Source organism: Barbatula barbatula (assembly GCF_947034865.1).
Source record: "Barbatula barbatula genome assembly, chromosome: 16".
NCBI lineage: Eukaryota > Metazoa > Chordata > Actinopteri > Cypriniformes > Nemacheilidae > Barbatula > Barbatula barbatula.
In genome coordinates this window covers 13,418,486-13,437,159 of record NC_136779.1, presented here as the reverse complement: position 1 = coordinate 13,437,159, position 18,674 = coordinate 13,418,486, and the positions used below count along the sequence as shown (strand labels likewise).

The following is an 18,674-nucleotide window of genomic DNA, read 5'->3' as shown; positions in this document are numbered from 1 at the left end:
CTGCTGAGAAGAGGAAACAATATTGCCAGAAAAGCTTTCTAATACACCACATTAATAAAAGTCTTCTGGGAACCTTAATACAAATAAACACATATGAACAACACAAAGATATCAAATTAATCGTATAAAACAGTAAAGAAAAATATTAATTTAATTGTATTAGTTTTTAATGCTTTTATTAGCTTTTAAAGAGAAGTGTGACAGCCGTGAGTCTAACATTATGTATTGATTTAGAAAGTTATCGTATCTTTCTTGACCAATCCCTGATTTCATTGATTTCACAGTTATACTCATCATATTCATGTGTTTTCTAGTTGTTTTTAGGCCTTTCACGTTATACAATAACATCTGAACTGAATAAGTATAGGACATTTAATTCCTTCACTGATAACTTTGGAAACTGCAGAGCATATTTTGATTTAAGATAATGTAATATTTCTTTGCTCTGCAAGAAGGAGAGGAATGGTGATATATATATATATACAGAGATCATCTCAGTGAGTAATATATGTGCTTTTACAGAGGATTCAGTACATGAAGAGGCTGCATCAAGTCATAGGGATGTACTTTGATTTCTGTGGGACTATTACAGAAAGCTTCTTATCGTAGGTCTTAATTTAAGATATGATACGTTAAATTTGAATTTTTCACTAATTTGAATTACAGTAGCAAATCTTAACTTGATTTGGGATTCCTATCCTATTTTACGAAATCGTATCTTTTCTCTAGTTAGGAAATCCTAAATTGCACCATCAAGCTCGACAATCCACTTTCAGGTCTGTTACCAACCAACCAAAACAAAAAGTCTGGCATTAACCGCACAGCTGATACTGACAAAAAACTACAAGTTTAGACGCTTCTGTAATACCCCTTTCCTATCTGTAGTTGTGATAAGATTATGCACTTAGGAAGCGCTGTTCTGTAATAGCCTTTGTCCTAAATTAGGTCCTAACTGAAATTACCATGGTTACCGAACAGATAGAAAAAGATTCTCAAGTTACAATCTTTCTGTAATAGGCCCCAAAAAAGCAACTTGGAATTTTGTCATTTCCCTGCGCATTTGTTATTAAAACTTTACAGTTTTCTTTACAGCGAATTAAATATATCAAAATATATATCATTCATCCTTACATCAACAGCATCAGCCATCGTACATGTATTACATCAGAACATAATTTTCTATGGATGATGAGAAATTACTTAATAAAGTGTATAAATAAAGTGCATGAATAAAAAAAATACAGACATACATGCAGAAATGAAGCGATAAAGGCTATAAACAATTCATTTCGAAGTGCAGCCATTGAACTCAAATCTGGTCAGAGCAGGGTACGAGCCGGTGATCAGTCTGACGCCCTACAGGTGTCCTATACACCATGACGTCAGAATAGCATAACTAAAGCACTGATGGCGAGTGAGAACATACAATGTTTTTTTATTTTTGTGTTATTTCTGTTGTTTAATTCATTTAATTATTTATTTATTGTTATTGGTACATTTAACATTTATCATTCTTATGTCTACCCTGTGTCTTTGTTCCTGTTTTGCCAAGTCCTGAAGTGATTCGTTGTTCAAGTTGGTTTTTGTTTTGTCCCTTTGTGGGAAAGGTTTTTTGAATATTTGAATATTGTTTTGAAAAGTGGGTTTTCGAGTTCAATAAATTGAGTTCTGTTATCTTCTGTCTGCGCCTGGGTTACCAATCCTGACAATATCGCTTTATTATACTGTGATGTTCCAACAAACTCTTGACAATGATGAGGCCATATAGGAATCAGAGTAGTGGATTTGGTGCCACCTGTTGGTCAAAGCTATAAATGAAATATGATTTTACCCTATCAGTGGACCTCCCCTTTGTTTTGTCTCATAAATATATCAAACATTTTACTTCGAGACCCCCTGATAGAGCAACACCGCTTCATCCACTCTGTATTTATTCAACCAATTCTCTTTTAAGCATAATAAATCAGACATAAACAAACTTGATATGCAAGGGTGTATTTAATTAACCTCTATATTGCAGCAAAGTCTATGGTTTTTACTGTATTATATATGTATAGCAGTAAGCTTGGAGAGAAGTACAGAAATGGGGGAAGGGGATTTAACAATGTCAAGTGATTTTCAGGCCCCATTACAGTTAGAAAATATTTTAAGTGTAGAAATATTAAGCAAATCTATTAAATGTTTTCTGTTGTTGTTTAAATGTACTAGAAGAGGTTATGGATGCTAAAGACAAAGATAAACAATGCCACCAAAGAACCACAAAGAGCTAAGGCTCTAGACACCTCCACTCGGTCTGACACCCATGTATCTGTGAATAGAAAATGTAATGCAGTTATATTTAATATTGATATATATTAAAATATATAAACAAAATAATATTCATTAATCTGAAAATGCACCACACTGTAAAACGATTGCATTGAAGGTCAAACTTTTAACCTGTTGTCTTTAAAGACCGCTTCAGAGGACCCATAGATATGGATGAGCTGTCATAGAAGTCCACAGACCTGCGTCTTCTATAGGACCCACAGTGCTAAAAAGAAAAAAATATAAGAAAGCTTGTATGAATCTTTCTAAATGTTTGAAGCTAAAAACCAATACTATTTCATTCAGATCAATCTTCTTCAATCATCTTCTTTAATGTTTAACATTATATTGGCCAGCACTGTAAAAACAGTGCAAGTCTGTGAAAGCAATTCTTTAAAGAAATAAAAAATCATAAGATGGACATGAATGGAAAAGGGTTTCACAAACTCACCACTGAGCAGTCATTGTTCTCTAAAAGGCAAAGGTGAATGGAACAATGCAAGAAGACAGTTTCAGAGGTTTCAGTGAAGGTAAACATCCTGAAGGAGAACCTGCTGGATGTGGAGACACCATTCTGCACCAGATCAACTGTGCCATCATTTGAATTAGGGCACCTGAGAATATTTGAACAACATTGCAATCTCGTAAATTATTTTAAATGTCTTCTATAGCCCAATAATTGTCAAATTTTGTCCCGAATCCCATCAATAAATATAAAATATATAATATCTCTTACTCTCCAATAATCAGGTCCCATCGGACATGATAAAGAGGGTCATTCACAGGAGTTGCCCAACATGTGTCGATTAGCAATGCAAAATGTTGCCCATCAATTCCATCAACATTAACTTCCACAAAAACCAGCTGGTTCACCTCTATGTTCACAATACCAGTAAAGGGTTGAGAGAACTGCGGATCCTGATACGAAACCATCCTGACCCTATATGTGCCTTGACCTGCAGGAATCGTCTTGTGCAAATAGCTGTGGAAATGTTCAGTGATAAGATTACACAAAAATAGTACGAAAAACATATAACTTTTTTGTGGAAATTATACATTGTTCTTAATATAAAATAGGCTGTCTCCATAGATAGCTGCTTTCTCATGCATTGTTCTAGTAGTCATGGGCCCTCACAAAGGGATCTGGAGAGCTCCCAGAGCTGAGATACAACTTTATTTATAATCAACATTTTCCTCCTGATGGACACTTACACTTTTTGGGGAAAAGGACAAGACAGCAAAATTAACTTAATTAATTATTAGTTTTGGATACATACCACTATTACTGTTAATATTAATTGAACAAAATAATAAAGTAGTATGTCTGAAGTATGTCATCTGAAGTGTGTCTCACCTCTCCAGAGGGTTGATTCGTGCATTCATTGAAAATGTTTCCGTTTGAGAATATATACAGGAGAAAGTCAAATTCAGATAACTCTTCCTGCTGATGAGTTGAGTTGATTTCACATTCCCCAAAATAACATTCTCATAGATAAAGTGGGTGCCATTAGCCTGTATAGTAGTGCCATAACATTAGGATGTTTTAGTATCACACATGGATCACAAAAATGGGTGTTTAGGTGTTCTCATGAAGTCTTAAAGCTGATGTTCGATTATATGGCTTACCTTGCATTTTTAGAACTGAGGTTTGTGAATTATTAGTAAGATCATTCTTGTTTTTTTTATTTGAAGATTCAATCAGTGAAATAATACCTGTTAAACTGTAAAATATAACTTACCACAATATTTGTACCACAAAAATTATTGTTATCAAAACGAAACTCCACTCTGCCATCCCGGACCGTTCCTTTGCAATTAGGATCACGTAGGTGCAAGACTTCAGTGGAAAACCCATCCTCAAAAAGCTGACAACGGGACAGAGAGAAGAAGCCAGAACTGCTCTCGCAAATTTCAACGGCATCTGAAATAAAATAACAATTTAATGAGATTTCACAGAAAAGAAGAAAACAGTGCAGGAAAGACAATAGATTTTATTAAAGTAAATAATCCAACCCTAAGAGTCAGGATCAGATGTGGGATGGCTACACAAACAGCCGTAGATTCCGTCTTTCTCTCCACACCATTCTCCATCAGTACAATTGACCTCCACACAGGGGTCTGTTATGTTTAACACGTACAGTAGTTCAGTTTGGTTTTGGGTAATACAATGTAAACTACATTCTAAACTACATTCTAAACTACAAACTACATTGTAAAAAAATTTAGCTGGGGCACCAGAAATTAACTATTTTACGTCCATTATCATTTTAGTTTAAATTTGAGTTTTTGACTGTTTTTGAGTTTAAAAATACATGAAAAATCTGAAAATCTAATTGCAGTTTGTTACATTAAATTTCTAAAGAAAAAACTGAAAAATTACCTTCCCTATCTGCCGGTCACTCGACCTTGTGAACCTATCATGTCTGATTGTACTTTTAAAAGGCCAATGAACTTGGCGAATGGCATGCCAGTTTCCGCCCCGTGCATATGGGTATAAAAGGAAGAAGATGGCGTTCCCATTCATTCATCTTTTGTTCTTTGGAACCTGCGAGGCATTAAAGGCTGAGAGTTATCTCTCTACTGGACTTTCCACGTCGCAGAGTAGCAGACTCATCCTCTTGTGTGCGACTTTCCCTAGGCGTTTTGGTATTGAACCTAGATGTCTATTTTGAGCAAATTTCCTTAAAAGAGCTGAAATTTCCTACAGCTTGCACGTGTCGCCAGGAATGCCTCGACCCTGAAGGGCCCAATACCTGCATCACATGCTTGGGCCGGCTGCATGCTGAAGTAGTGTTCGATAATAAGACATGCCCCCACTGCAAGCATATGTTGATCGAGGTGTTGCAGTCACCGTTGGCTGTGTTCTTTCTGGACACTAGATCAACTATCCCGACGACTGGCTCATCTTGGCGCACTTGTGACATTTGTTGTGTACACACAGGGACCTTGTGCTTCGGCTTGATTGAATGGGCTTGCGGGGTCAACTGGGACAAGATCAAGCTCTTCCCAATCCAGAGCATCTCTTATCTCGGTATGGAACTAGACTCTGTCACCATGACGGCACGCCTTACCAACAACCTTCAGGCGGCAACCAGCAGTCTCACTGAAACCTTTTGTGGTGAGGAAGGCGGGACGAGAGCCGTGACGCGGGGCCGGTGGCGTGGGTGATAAGTGGAAGCAGCTGTGCGCGCACCGGTCCCGCATCTTATCACGGAGGAGATTGGGAGCTTAAAAGGACGATCGGCAGGACTGTTGACGAGAGAGGACCGGGCCCGGACATATGTTTAGTGTGTGTATGTTTTATGGCCGGCAGTCTACCGTGAGGTGGCTGTCGGTCAGTTACTTCAGTGTCTATTGTTTATTTAATTAAAGTTTTCGTGTTTGAATGTTCGCCGGTTCCCGCCTCCTTCCTTCCCTTCTATGGATCGTTATTACACTGGTGCCGAAACCCGGGAGGAAGGAGGGACATGCTGTCAAAGAGGAAAGTCCGCGAGTGGCTGCCCGTGGCGGTGGTGCTGGATCGAGAAGTTGGATGGGACGAGGACCTCGCTGCCGTGCTCCTGGGTCGAGGTGGGGTGGCTGCCGTCCAGGAGGGAGCCAAGGCCCATTCGCCGTGGGCCGAGCCTGCTGCCAGCCGCCATGATGGGGAGGAGCAGGGAACGGAGGACCAGCTGCCCTCAGCTGGAGGGCCATCGCCGGCCGCCAGGGGGCGGAGGAGGATCGAGCCGTCCACCGAGCGTCCAGTACCATCGCATGGCACCGCGAGGAAGAGTTTCTCGGCTGGCTGAGGACCGAGCGACAGCTTGTCAGGGAACCGGACAATTTTTTTTATGTGGGGGTATGTGGTGAGGAAGGCGGGATGAGAGCCGTGACGCGGGGCCGGTGGCGTGGGTGATAAGTGGAAGCAGCTGTGCGCACCGGTCCCGCATCTTATCACGGAGGAGATTGGGAGCTTAAAAGGACGATCGGCATGACTGTTGACGAGAGAGGACCGGGCCCGGACATATGTTTAGTGTGTGTATGTTTTATGGCTGGCAGTCTACCGTGAGGTGGCTGTCGGTCAGTTACTTCAGTGTCTATTGTTTATTTAATTAAAGTTTTCGTGTTTGAATGTTCGCCGGTTCCCGCCTCCTTCCTTCTCTTCTATGGAACTTTATTACACATTTTTTAGAGGCTCCTGGGGCATATGACATCCTCGGCAGCAGTCGTGTCGCTTGGGTTGATGCATATGAGACCGCATCAGCAATGGCTTCAGAGTTGCGTTTCCTGGAGAGCGTGGCACACAGGCAGCAAGGTGTATTTCCATCACTCTTTCACTCAGGGCAGATGTCACAACTTGCCCAACGCCTCCTCCTCCGGAGTCAGCAGCTGGTGAAATCCCTGTGGGTCACTCATACCAGACTAGGTTCTCAGAGCTGACGCTTCTAACAACGACTCCTCCTGGCCGATTTCCCAGATGAAGGACCTTCTTTCTCAGGGAAAGGGTGCGAGGAGGCTGAAGCCTCCCTGTCCGCGTTCCATACCCTCTTGAGATCTCAACATGGTCCTCGTAGGCCTGGGAATAACCCTGTTTGAGCCCCTGGGAGAAGACGCTCTACCGCATCTCATGATAAAGACAGCTCTCCTGCATCAAGAGGGTAGGGGATGTGCATGTACTCTCTGTGTCCAACATGTACCTACAGTTTGGGCCGGGCAACTCAGGCGTGCTATGCCATTTGCCAAGTTCTTTGGCCTTTTAAAAGTACAATCAGAAATGATAGGTTCTCAAGTTCAAACCCCATTCTGTCTCGACACAATTTTAACAGTTTTTTCAGTTCAAAAGGTTAGGGGAAACTTTTTAATTTTATTTTCTTCCACATTTTAGAATAATAGAAAAACTTCAGCAGTGCCAGATGAGGAGAGTACTTTACCGATGGTTGTGGACACAGATGTTGTGGACTCTGTTGTAGGTGAAGATGTTGTGAGGTGTCTCACCTCTGGAAACAGCAACAATATTACATAACAATCTGTCACTCTTCAAAACAAACCTGAGTAACTGTTTATGTGTAAATGTCTCTACCTGTGCAGTACGCCGAGCAGAATGTTGGACTGACAAGCTCATAGACATAGTAATCCCCTGGACAAGCTTTTATGCGTATGGAATGGGTGGAGTAACAAAAGCACTCATACCAATTAGAAGTGCAGACCTGCCGGGTGACCACACCCTCTTCAGGCTGTGGGTGTTGGTCATTGAGCCACAGTGGTTGGGAAGTGCCGCACGAGCCTGAAGTTACACATGACTCCGGCATCTGAGCATCCTGTCCATAATAGAAAAGTCTATACCAGCCATTCCAGTTTAAGTTGTAGTCACACGTTCCGTAGTAATAGTAATAATAGTAATTATAATTGCTGGTGGATCTCCAAACATCGTACAGACTGGTATAGCTGTCACAGGGGTCGACATTTGGACTGGTGGAAGGAACTGTAAAAGAATATTTTACAGGATGCTTTTAAGGTGCTAAAAGGGAAAAAAACTTTTTAGAAAATACAAAGTCAATAAAAACGATATATTGCAAGACATTTTCTATTCAAGTCAAACCAGATGTGCTGCACATGTACTAAAAAATGAATCCAAAACATTTTGATCGCCTCAAGGTGGCTGTTATTAGTGCTGAAATTGTACACCAAACTGGTTATCTGGTTTGCTTGTTACTTATTTCTGCTACAATTAATTAAATATTTCTCATTGAAATTCATTCCATAATCATGTCTCTTGTCATCTTAATGGCAGATTTAGAAAATATTACAATACTTTACCAGTGGTTGCGAAGGGCTCAGATGTGGACTCTGGGGTTGTTGTTGCCTCTGTTGTTGTATCTGAAGTTGTTTTGGGATCAAGGCTTCCTGTTTCTAATATGATGAAGAGTTAAAAAATACCATCAGTCATTTTAAAAATAGGTTTTGAGTGACTGGGATTTAAATTCACTGTAAAAATCTAATTTTACAGAATTTATATATTTTTAATTAATTATTAATTAGTTTTTAAATCTGCACACAATGACATACAATACTAGTTAGGAACTATAAACTCTCGACATAAAGATGTGTAATTTTATGAAAGCAGTTCTGAATGTTGAAATTGGGCTCCAAGCTGGTCATCTGGTTTGCTTGTAACACAGTTGTGCTACAATTAATTAAATATTGCTCATTGAAATTCATTCAATAAACATGTCTCTTGTCATCTTAATGGCAGATTTAGAAAAATATGACAATACTTTACCGGTGGTTGGGAAGGGCTCAGATGTGGACTCTGGGGTTGTTATTGGAAGAGTTTTAAAATACAATCAGTCGTTTTAAAAACAGGTATTGTGACACAGTGAAACATACAGAAATAAACAGCATGTAAATTTACTTTACAAAAAATTATATGGTAGGCTATTTAATGTTTTCCTAACATCCCAGCTGCAAGAATATGAAAGCATTTTACAGGATTTATTTGGTGCCAAAGCTTATGTTTGTTTTAAATAAGGAATGTCAAGAAAAACCTATTATAGTAAATTCAAACATTTTTAACACAACAATGTTAATAAATCCACACACCACATCGTAAAATAAGGCTGGTCCCAAAATCTCACCATTGCTTAGCAGCAGCACTACATACAATGACATTAGAAACCTCATTTTGCACCTCAAGTGTTGGACTGAAGAAAAGATAAAAGAAGAAATAAAAACAATATTATATTTCTAAATATTGAACTACATTTTGATTAGCTTTCATAAATAAATGTCACAATTCCGCAATTCATAATTGAATTAATAAACAATGCAGTAATTTGTAATGTAATCAGTATTTTTTCAATGAGAATTATATAGGTTTACAAATCGTTTGTATTTTTTGCTGCTTTAAACAAAGAATTGTTTATAAATAAAAAAATAATAATAAATAATATTTTTTACATAATCTACAAAATCCAAGCAGAACGTTTAAAGTAATGTAAAGTGTGAAACTTTACCTGAGATTAAATATAACTGCATTAGGTTGCTCATGAAGCTTATTTTATCATCACAGCACACAGTGATGCTGAAATACAAGTCTGAGCCTTTTTGCTCTCTTTCTTTGATTCATACAGGCAGGACAGGCGTGTTTTCCACACAGTTTTCCTTTCGTTTTGTGCCAAATGAAACAACAGCTTTTATAACAATTAAAAAAAAGCCATGATCAAATGGAAGGTGGCTCATATTGTACCACAAAATGTATGTACCCTTTTTGTTTCTTTGAAGGTTGTCTGTCTTGCTTAACCAGACATTGCAATAAATTTGCTTTAGTGCTGTAGCTAACTAACAATCTTTTTGTTGACTTTTTGTTGTTTTTTTATTTAAGTTCAAAGTTGAGAAATGCTGAAATTAAAATTCAATTAAGAATTTTCAATGATTTATATGACTTAAAGGAAGTACAGCCTTTGTATATACATATACAGTATACACAAGCAGTATAAATAATTTTTTTATTCACCTTATCAACATGATCTGAACAGAATGGTACTACATATATATATATATATATATATTTATATGTATTAAACATGCAGTCAAATGTACTGGAATGGTAATGATTTTAATTAGAAAATAAATATGTTAAAATTTTCTGTTACAACCCAATTAAGGTACGAGAGACTATGCTATATTAAGACTAAGTCATGGTAGATTTATTTGTACTACATCACTAGCCTCAAGTACTTTTATAAAAAGTTACAAACAATACAAAAACTAAAGCCGTAAAATATGTGTAATTGCAACTTTCATGAAGTGAAATCAATGAACTTCTTCCACTGAAAAAAATAGTCCCTGAGAAATGGAATAAAGCACAGCTATTGAGAAACCAGAATCGAGCAGCTTTATAAGTATAAATCATATTTTTTGTCCTTAGTAACTAAACACGTATATGCGGTTTAATACAGTGAGACATTGTTCCCACACAAGCAACTATATTGTCTTCACTTCACTGTCTTCAGCTCTAAAACATTTCTTTCGATATACACAAAGGATCAAACTTCCAGCACTAAAAACAATGACAACATGAGTGGATTGTTAATTTTTGTATTATCTACTGTATATTAACCTACCATTCCACTAACAAAGTGAAAAAGGGTGAAAAGCAAACAAACACTTTTCTTTGTCTAATTCTTTTGTCTTCTAAGGCGAGGGCTCTTTGGAACATTCAAGTCTCTGTTTCAAAAGGCAATGAGGCCAGAAGGGTGATAAAAGAAAGGTTCACAAACATTCTTTTCAACTAGACTGCTTTTGTTTCTTAAATAAAATAAAAAAAGCTGGGTTGTTTTAAATCCAACTGTGTGTCAAAAACGCAACCATTGGGTTACATTAAACCAAAGAAATGTCAGCTGACAATGTGTTGAGATAGATCCAACAATAGATTTGGCTTGCAGATCGCATAGATCAGGGGTGGCCAACTAGTCAGAGACTAAGAGCCACTTTTTCCTTCTGTGTTACTGCAAAGAGCCACATCATACACATGGGTACACATGAACATCATCTTTTAATCATGTATGCACGCATACACAGACCTCTGCTCAGCCAGATCTAATGAAAATAACCACACCAACATGATAATATCAGTAATTTTCAACAGTTAACATTGTGTGCACTGTCTCACACACACAAACTCTCAGTTCCAAGCCAGCTGATATGATGCAAGCGTTACGGTCTCCGAGTGTTTCGTAAATTTTTGGAAAAACTGCACCTGCTTTTCTGCCTGGCTTTTCAAAGCGACCAACTTGTTCTTGCGAAGTTCATTCCCTTTTGGAAATTCCTGTTCGATGTTAGGGTGGAGTGAGCTGAAGTGACGCTGAAGATTTGAAGCTTTGAAATGCGCTAATGCTGCGTGACATATAAGGCAGATCGGCTAGCCATTACGTTTAACAAAAAAATATAAACTCTCCCACTCTGGCAAAAACGTCCTGTGTTCTTCTTCATATTTTCGTTTGGCTGTGCTTTTTTTCCCTGCCATTTCAAGAGGTAATTTAAAGGAAATTGTTTACAACACAAATGATGTCACACCAAAGATTATCTCGTCGCTCGTTTGACGTCACTCAAACAGGCTCACATGGTCAGTGTGCCATCTATCTGTAGGGGGAGTGGATGACAGCTCCTGAAGAGCCGCATGAAACTAGTTAAAGAGCCGCATGAGGCTCGCGAGCCGCGGGTTGGCCACCCCTGGCATAGATCTTGTAGTCCAGTTTCACTTGATCCCTCCCCGTCAAGAATTTATTAAATCTGAAAATATCTCTTTTACTCCGTTGTGAGTTAATACTTCAAGTCAACCCCCAGGTAGATACAGAGAGCAAACTTTTATAATCATGAGAGCAAAAACATCTTGTTGAAAAACTTGATTGATCAGGCCATACTTTTCCCTTTTACGTGCCCATCTGTCCATTTGGACAGGTCATTTTTCATTTTAATACACGTACTATCATGCATGAGAAAAGAGTGTGTGTCTAGTATCAATGTGTTGTCGTCTGACCAACTGGGCCCAGCTCTTCGTAGGTCACTGTGGCGAGCAGGGCATGTCAGTGATAATAAGCGTCAGCTGTGCGTGCACTGGTCTCGCATCTCTCACAGAGGAGCTTTGTGAGCATAAAAGGACGAGCAACAGGCGTGTATGACGAGAGAGGACCAGCCCTGGACTTTATGTTGTGGTTTATTATGTTTGTAAGTTTGTTTTATTGTTTGTTTATTTATTTATTTGATTAAATGTTGTGTTACGTTGATGCCGAAACCCGGTAGGAAGGAGGGACATGCTTTCGGAGAGCCCTTGGGGCCAAGGGTGATCGCGGTGCCGAGCAGCGGAGACAAAGTAAGTGGTGCTGGGGCGTAGCATCGGATGGGATGGAGACCTCGCTGGTGTGCTCCTGGGTCAAGGTGGGGTGGCTGCTGTCCAAGAGAAAGTGGAGGAGTTGCAGCCGTTCGCCGTGGGCCAGAGCCTGCTACCAGCCGCCATGAAGGGGAGGAGCAGGGAATGGGGGAGGCCGCCGGGGAGGAGGAGCATCCAATCGTCCACCGAGCGTCCAGTACCCTCGTATAGGCACCACGAGGAGCCATTGCCGGCCGCCGGGGCGGAGGAGCCTCCAGTCTTCCACCGAGCGTCCAGTACCCTCGTATAGGCACCACGAGGAAGAGCTTCTCGGCTGGCTGAGGGCCGAGGGACAGTGTGTCGGGGGAACATGACAAGGATATTTATTTTCTATTTCTCTCGTTTCTGTTGCTCGTTGTGCTTCCGGCTCCTTTTCTCTCGTCTCATCTGTCTCTACTCCCAAAGCGCTGTGGCCACCGAGACTGGCCCGGTGGGGGAGTAGAGCGCAGTCTCGGGAGTAACCCCGGGCTACGAGGGCCCATGGGGGTATGTGGCGAGCAGGGCGGGACGAGAGCCATGAGGGAAAGGCTCGAAGCCGGGTGCGTAAGTGATAGTGAGCATCTCTCACGGACGAGCTTCGGTAGCATAAAAGGACGAGCGACAGGAGTGTATGATGAGAGAGGACCAGGACTGGACTTTATGTTGTGGTTTATTATGTTTGTATGTCGTATTAAATTGTATTTTAAGTTTGTTTTAGTGTTTGTTTATTTAATTAAATGTTGTTACGTTCGCCGGTTCCCACCTCCTTCCATCCTTTTATTAAACCTTCTTACACTCACTTACTACATCCAAGATCAAATAAAACATCCGAGATGACCTAATCATGATCTGGATAATTTGGTTCTTCGAATGGACCTGGATTCAATTGTTTGGGATCATTGTACGCTCTCACACTGTTTGGAAAGGCGGCATATATCAATAGAAGAACCAGTCAACAGCAGCGCTACCAATGGCTGACAGATTACGTTCATTAGTGTTTATTACAGTTTAAAGCAGTTTTATGTCATGATCATGGGGTGAGACACGGACAGAGGACCAAAGCGCAGACAGCGGGTAAGGGGTTAACAGATAATTTAATAAATAATAAAACAAAGACCCACGTGGGGGTAACATAACAAAACATGGAAACATGACTGGACTAAGACTAACTACACTTAAACAAGACTAAAATAAACTTTAAAGATGAACATCAAAACTAGACTAGACTAGACTAGACTAGACTAGACTAGACTAGACTAGACTAGACTAGACTAGACTAGACTAGACTAGACTAGACTAGACTAGACTAGACTAACAAGACACAGGAACTCACCACACAAACCACAATGAACCAGCACAAGACAGAAGACACAAGGGCATTAAGTAAGGGAATAATCAAGATGGGGACAGGTGAGGGGCATGAACTAATTAACAAGCAATAACGAGGAAACGAGAGGATGGGAACAGAGACGAGACCGGAGAGAGTCTATGGAAGGCCATAACTGCCTCTCTCCACACAAAACATGAGATTCTGTCATGATCCTGCCACTAAACCAAGAGAAACATGACATGATGCGGCAGAATCATGACAGTTTTAAATTGAAGTTGTATAACTGATAAATTAAAGTGTTTTGTACCCATTCATGTTCACTGCATAGGAAACTGAGGAAAGCATCTGGAGGACTGTTTATTTCTATAATATTTCTTAAATTGGATAAACTCAGTAGTAGTTGCAGAGTCTACCTCATCTGAAAGGCATACATATACTGAGTCTGCATAGAAATGCCTTTCCTTGCATATACAAAGATGAGGAAAATATGATTTTGTTGTGCCATTTCATTGCTTTTAATCTATAGTGAATTATTGATTTCTCTCCACAAATGCCACAAGGCACATCCACGTATAAACGTTTTAAAGTCTTTAAAGGTTGAATATATGCACATTAAAAAGCAAAAACCTCAATACATTGACCTTGAGAAAGGCGATAAATCTAAAACTGGAGGTTTAGTTTTTAAAATATTGGAAATATTTCTATATGGTTTACTAACCTAACACCTTGTATTGCAAGTAAAAGATGACACTGATACCTGCCTACTATCCATGGTGATTAATGGTTTCCCGGTAATCTTCCCTTTAGTGTTTGATCCCGTCACCGTCCCTGCATCAGCATCGTCTAGTGTTCCCCTTTATTAGTCCCCTTTATTAATTCCCTTTGAATTCCTTGTCCTGGGTCGGTTCATCGTAATGTGTATATCATGTATTGTCATCGTGACCATGTTTGTTTGCCCTACCCTCCTTCATGTCTATGCCTCGGGTTACCCTGTTCCTATTTGGATTACCCTTGGAAAAAAGCTCACGTTATGGGAGACGCAGATTTTGATTTGATTTTGATTTGATTTGATTCAATTTATTGTCATTACACACATACAAGTACAGTGCAACGAAATTTATTTTTAGAAGAAGATAAAGCATAAAATGGGGATAGGTGGGGAGAAAAACATGTACACAATACACCAAAGACAAGACTTGCAACAGGGATAGGTAATCCAGTTCCGACAAGCAGCATCTGATTCTGCTGCCGTGATGGCGCCGCATGCAGACCCACTTGTCAGGCTGGCGGGTCAAAGCGTCGGAGGCACTGGATCTGGTAGTGGGTTTGCCGCCCTCGAGTGCGGCCTATGTTTGTGTGTGTAAGAGTCTGTGTGATAGTCTATGCAGGTGTTTCAGTAGAAAGGGGGAGGTACGCAAGAGCGTCTCTCCGTACTGCTCCACTCAGGGTTGAATTCTAGCAGCAGCCTTGGCCAAGGCTGATACGGGGGAGTCGAAAGAGATAAGATTGATTGTTTGGTCTTAGGGCGAGCAACCGCATTCCATTTCCACGGCTACTCTCTTTGTCCAAAATGGTCTCAAAGATCAATTTTTCTTTGCAAGGTCGTGAGCTTCTCCGTGATAGAATCCATATTGCGGTTAATAGTCTCATTTCCAGAGCCGACCGCTCTTCCCACGACTTCCATCATAACGGGCAGCCTTGTGAGACTTTTGAGAGCTGTTACCGTTTTCTTAATTTCTCGATAACAAACGGCACAGCCTAATCCAATCAGCATAATACCTGTTATCATGGTTCCGAATAGGTAGACATCTTCAATGTCCTCCACGGAAAGAGGAGCCAGACACACGATCCGCCATCTCTCCCAGGCGTCCATCGTGTAGCCAGCTGTGAACGTTCCGTCAGGGCAGGCTGTTTCCTTGGGTGTGACAGACTCATCCCTGAGTCATACATCTATCACCAGGGCGGCATACGCTCACAGCAGTTGTCGCAAAACTCGCCTCCTTTGGAGTTAGCAGGTGACCAAATCCCTGAGGGCCACGTTTATCCCAGGCAACCTGAACCAGACCTCTCATCAGGGAACTCGCCGAGGAGAATGGCGACTCCATCCCTGCTCAGTCCGGCTCATATGGGAGCGGTTCGGCCAGGCCGCTCAGTCAGTCTCTCAACACAACATCGAGAGACCTACTGAAGGGGAATATCTCGGTTACGACTGTAACCTCCATTCCCTGATCACGTTTTGTCTTCTGCCACAATGCTTCGCCGAACCGCTGCAGCGACAGCGAGTGACCTATCAGGTTCCTCAGTACAAACGGTGAGTGAATGACCGCCACCATCTTCCTTTTATACCCGTATGTACGGGGTGGAGACTGACGTGCACGTGCCATTCGCCAAGCCCATTGGTGTTTAAAATTTATCTCGGAGATGATGGGTTCTCAAGATTAAACCCCAGTCAGTCTCTCAACACAGAGAGACAACCCTATTTTCTTCCTCTGAGCTGTTACCTTCTAATCCCCATTTACTGGATTGGCTTGCTACCAAATTCCCTTCATTTCATCTATTTTTCCTCTTTTCTTGTCTTTTCCCACTACCTACTAAATTACAATCATCACACTCCATATCTTAATTAACTGCTTGAAAAGTCATCTCAATCCAGTCACAGATTATGTCAACCGCCGTCGGCTCTGAAAAGACAACACAGAGTCGTGTCCTTACCCGGTACTTTATAAAACTTGTTACCATGGCTTCTTTATGTGAATACGAGTGCATTATCAGGTAGTTGTCAATCGATGGCAGTTTATATGTGAAATGAGGACATGACCAGCATGTCCAATGCAAATAGGCTTTGACTTTGTAATTTTACTTAACATTATTTAATTTATCTGTTATATTGAAGATAACTTTTTGAAGGAGTTTGGTTTACTTGTTAGCACTTGAGCTTAAATGGGAATTGGGTGTTTAGACGTAGGTTATGGTTTCGACCATGATTTGTTGCAATTTTGAGGTGTTCAGTCTTATGATTTAAGAAAAATTTTTGATTGCTCTCCTCGCTAATCAAATGTTTCTTCTTTTTCACTGGCATGTCTCGTAAGTGTTGAGGACTAGTGCTTCTTTGCGCCTACATTCAGTACGAGTAAAATGTTCTCGAGAGGGGTCTGGCTGCAAAATTGCACTTGCACTCTCAGACTTGCACTCTCAGACACCTTTGCTTCATGTGCCAGTGACGTCCCTTGCATTTAACTCTTCGTTCACTAAACAAGCACGAAAACAGTCAAGTGTGCTGCTTGGTTCTGTTCAGCTGCCCAAAGTACTCTGCCTGGAGGACCAATATGTTTTAGAGGCCATGGACAAATTAGAAAAGGCTGAATTTTCATACTGGACCATATGACGCAGATCAGCGGACTCGCCCTCTTGGACGTTTCGGTGGAAAGCCATAAGTGCCTAAAAGAGCAAATTTCTTACAGCGTGCACGTGTCACTGAAATGTCTCTTGCCGCTGTAATCTTGGGGTGGCCATTTTGTTCTCGAACCAAACGGGCAATAATCCTGTATCAGGTGTTTGGGACTCAAGACTGCCCCCATTTTTTAAGATTTAAGATAACCGCAAGGGTATTTCAATTCATTATATTTACAACAATTAAGCCATTCTCATTGACACATTTTCAGTTTCTGCTGTCAGTTCATCATCTAACAACTCACCATAAAAACTTTGATTTCGGCTATATGTTCCTTCACACAGCCTCATGGTTGCAATGTTCATATTTACAGATGAACTGTGTTCATATTTATATATCCAAACAGTCGATAACAGCAACAGGTTGTTGGAAACGCTGTTTTGTACACATTTTTTCATGAGTCACCTGTCGTACAGTGCAGCTTCCTGCCACTCACTGTACAGTGACGCCAAGAGAAGGGATCTCTGCGACGGGGAAGAGAGACGTCACACTCGCGGGGCAGCACTGGCGTCATTTTCCCATGGAATGAAAGCCAAGGTTTATAAAAAGTCGTCGCTTGATGACTATGCGCTACTTTTCAACAAACGCTGCTAGAGGTCTCGTAAAAGTGACCTTATCAAAAGACACACTGTCTAAGTTAGAATCACTGTTTTGTGCACCCACCTCCATGTGTACGGCCCCGAGAAGCACAGGGCAGAATGAATATAGCAGAAATGCTTTTATGTGAAATTTTCTTCCCCTTGCTTGAGCACCAAGTGCGCATGGGCCCCTGGGCCTGTGCCCATAATGCCTTTGGATAATCCGGCCCTGATTGTACTCCTAGATCCCAGCAACACTGCTTGATCCACTCTATCTACTATTCATCCATGTAATTCAGCATAATAAATTAGACACACATATAAACTTGTATCTGATAGAGAAGTGTCTATTTAATATTATATTATTATAACTTATAATGTATAGCAGTAAGCATAAACTAGAGAAATGTAGGAAGTCGATTTAACAATGTCACATGATTTTCAGGGCCCATTACAATTATGAATATTTTAAGTGTAGAATTTTAAGCAAATCTTTTTAAACATTTTCTGTTGTTGTTTAAATGTACTAAAAGAGGTTATGGATGCTAAAAACAAAGATAAACAATGCCACCAAAGAACCACAAAGAGCTAATACTCTAGAAACCTCCAATCGGTCTGTCATCCACGTATCTGAAACAGATAATATAATGCAGTTATATTTAATATGGATGTATAATAAAAGATACATAAAGAAAAAATATAAATGAATCTGTAAATGTATCACACTGAAAAACGATTGCAATAAAGGTCAAACTTTTAACCTGTTGTCTTTAAAGACCGCTTCAGAGGACCCATAGATATGGACGACCTGTAATAGAAGTCCACAGACCTGCGTCTTCTATAGGACCCACAGTGCTAAAAGAAAAAAATATAAGAAAGCTTGTACGAATCTTTCAAACTATTTAAGGCTAAAACCAATACTAGTTTATTCAGATCCATCTTCTTCAGTCATCTTTCTTGTACTTTAACATAATATTGGTCAGCACTGTAAAAGCAGTGCAAGTCCGTGACAACCTATTTAAGCAATTGTTTGAAGAAATACAAAATTATAAGATGGACATGAACGGAAAAGGGTTTCACAAACTCACCACTGAGCAGTCATTGTTCTCTAAAAGGCAAAGG

The 18,674-nt window shown here is 40.4% G+C and overlaps 2 protein-coding genes across 2 annotated transcripts; both read right to left on the bottom strand.

Annotated features, from left to right (window-relative positions):
- Positions 1 to 1,981: 1,981 nt before the first annotated feature.
- On the bottom strand, positions 1,982 to 4,232 carry LOC306905929 (pancreatic secretory granule membrane major glycoprotein GP2-like; the record flags this gene model as incomplete). Its single annotated transcript, XM_079476915.1, has 6 exons — positions 1,982 to 2,308; positions 2,440 to 2,533; positions 2,759 to 2,921; positions 3,044 to 3,289; positions 3,662 to 3,819; positions 4,047 to 4,232. Coding segments are annotated over 6 exons (951 nt in total), but the record flags the coding sequence as incomplete, so codon positions are not given.
- Positions 4,102 to 13,838, bottom strand: LOC306905928 (uncharacterized protein; the record flags this gene model as incomplete). Its single annotated transcript, XM_079476914.1, has 9 exons — positions 4,102 to 4,228; positions 4,321 to 4,425; positions 7,218 to 7,283; positions 7,367 to 7,768; positions 8,104 to 8,196; positions 10,869 to 10,884; positions 12,067 to 12,492; positions 12,567 to 12,789; positions 13,831 to 13,838. 8 exons carry the CDS (start codon positions 13,836 to 13,838, stop codon positions 4,322 to 4,324), a joined length of 1,338 nt encoding a protein of 445 aa, XP_079333040.1. The 3' UTR covers positions 4,102 to 4,228; position 4,321.
- Positions 13,839 to 18,674: the final 4,836 nt, after the last annotated feature.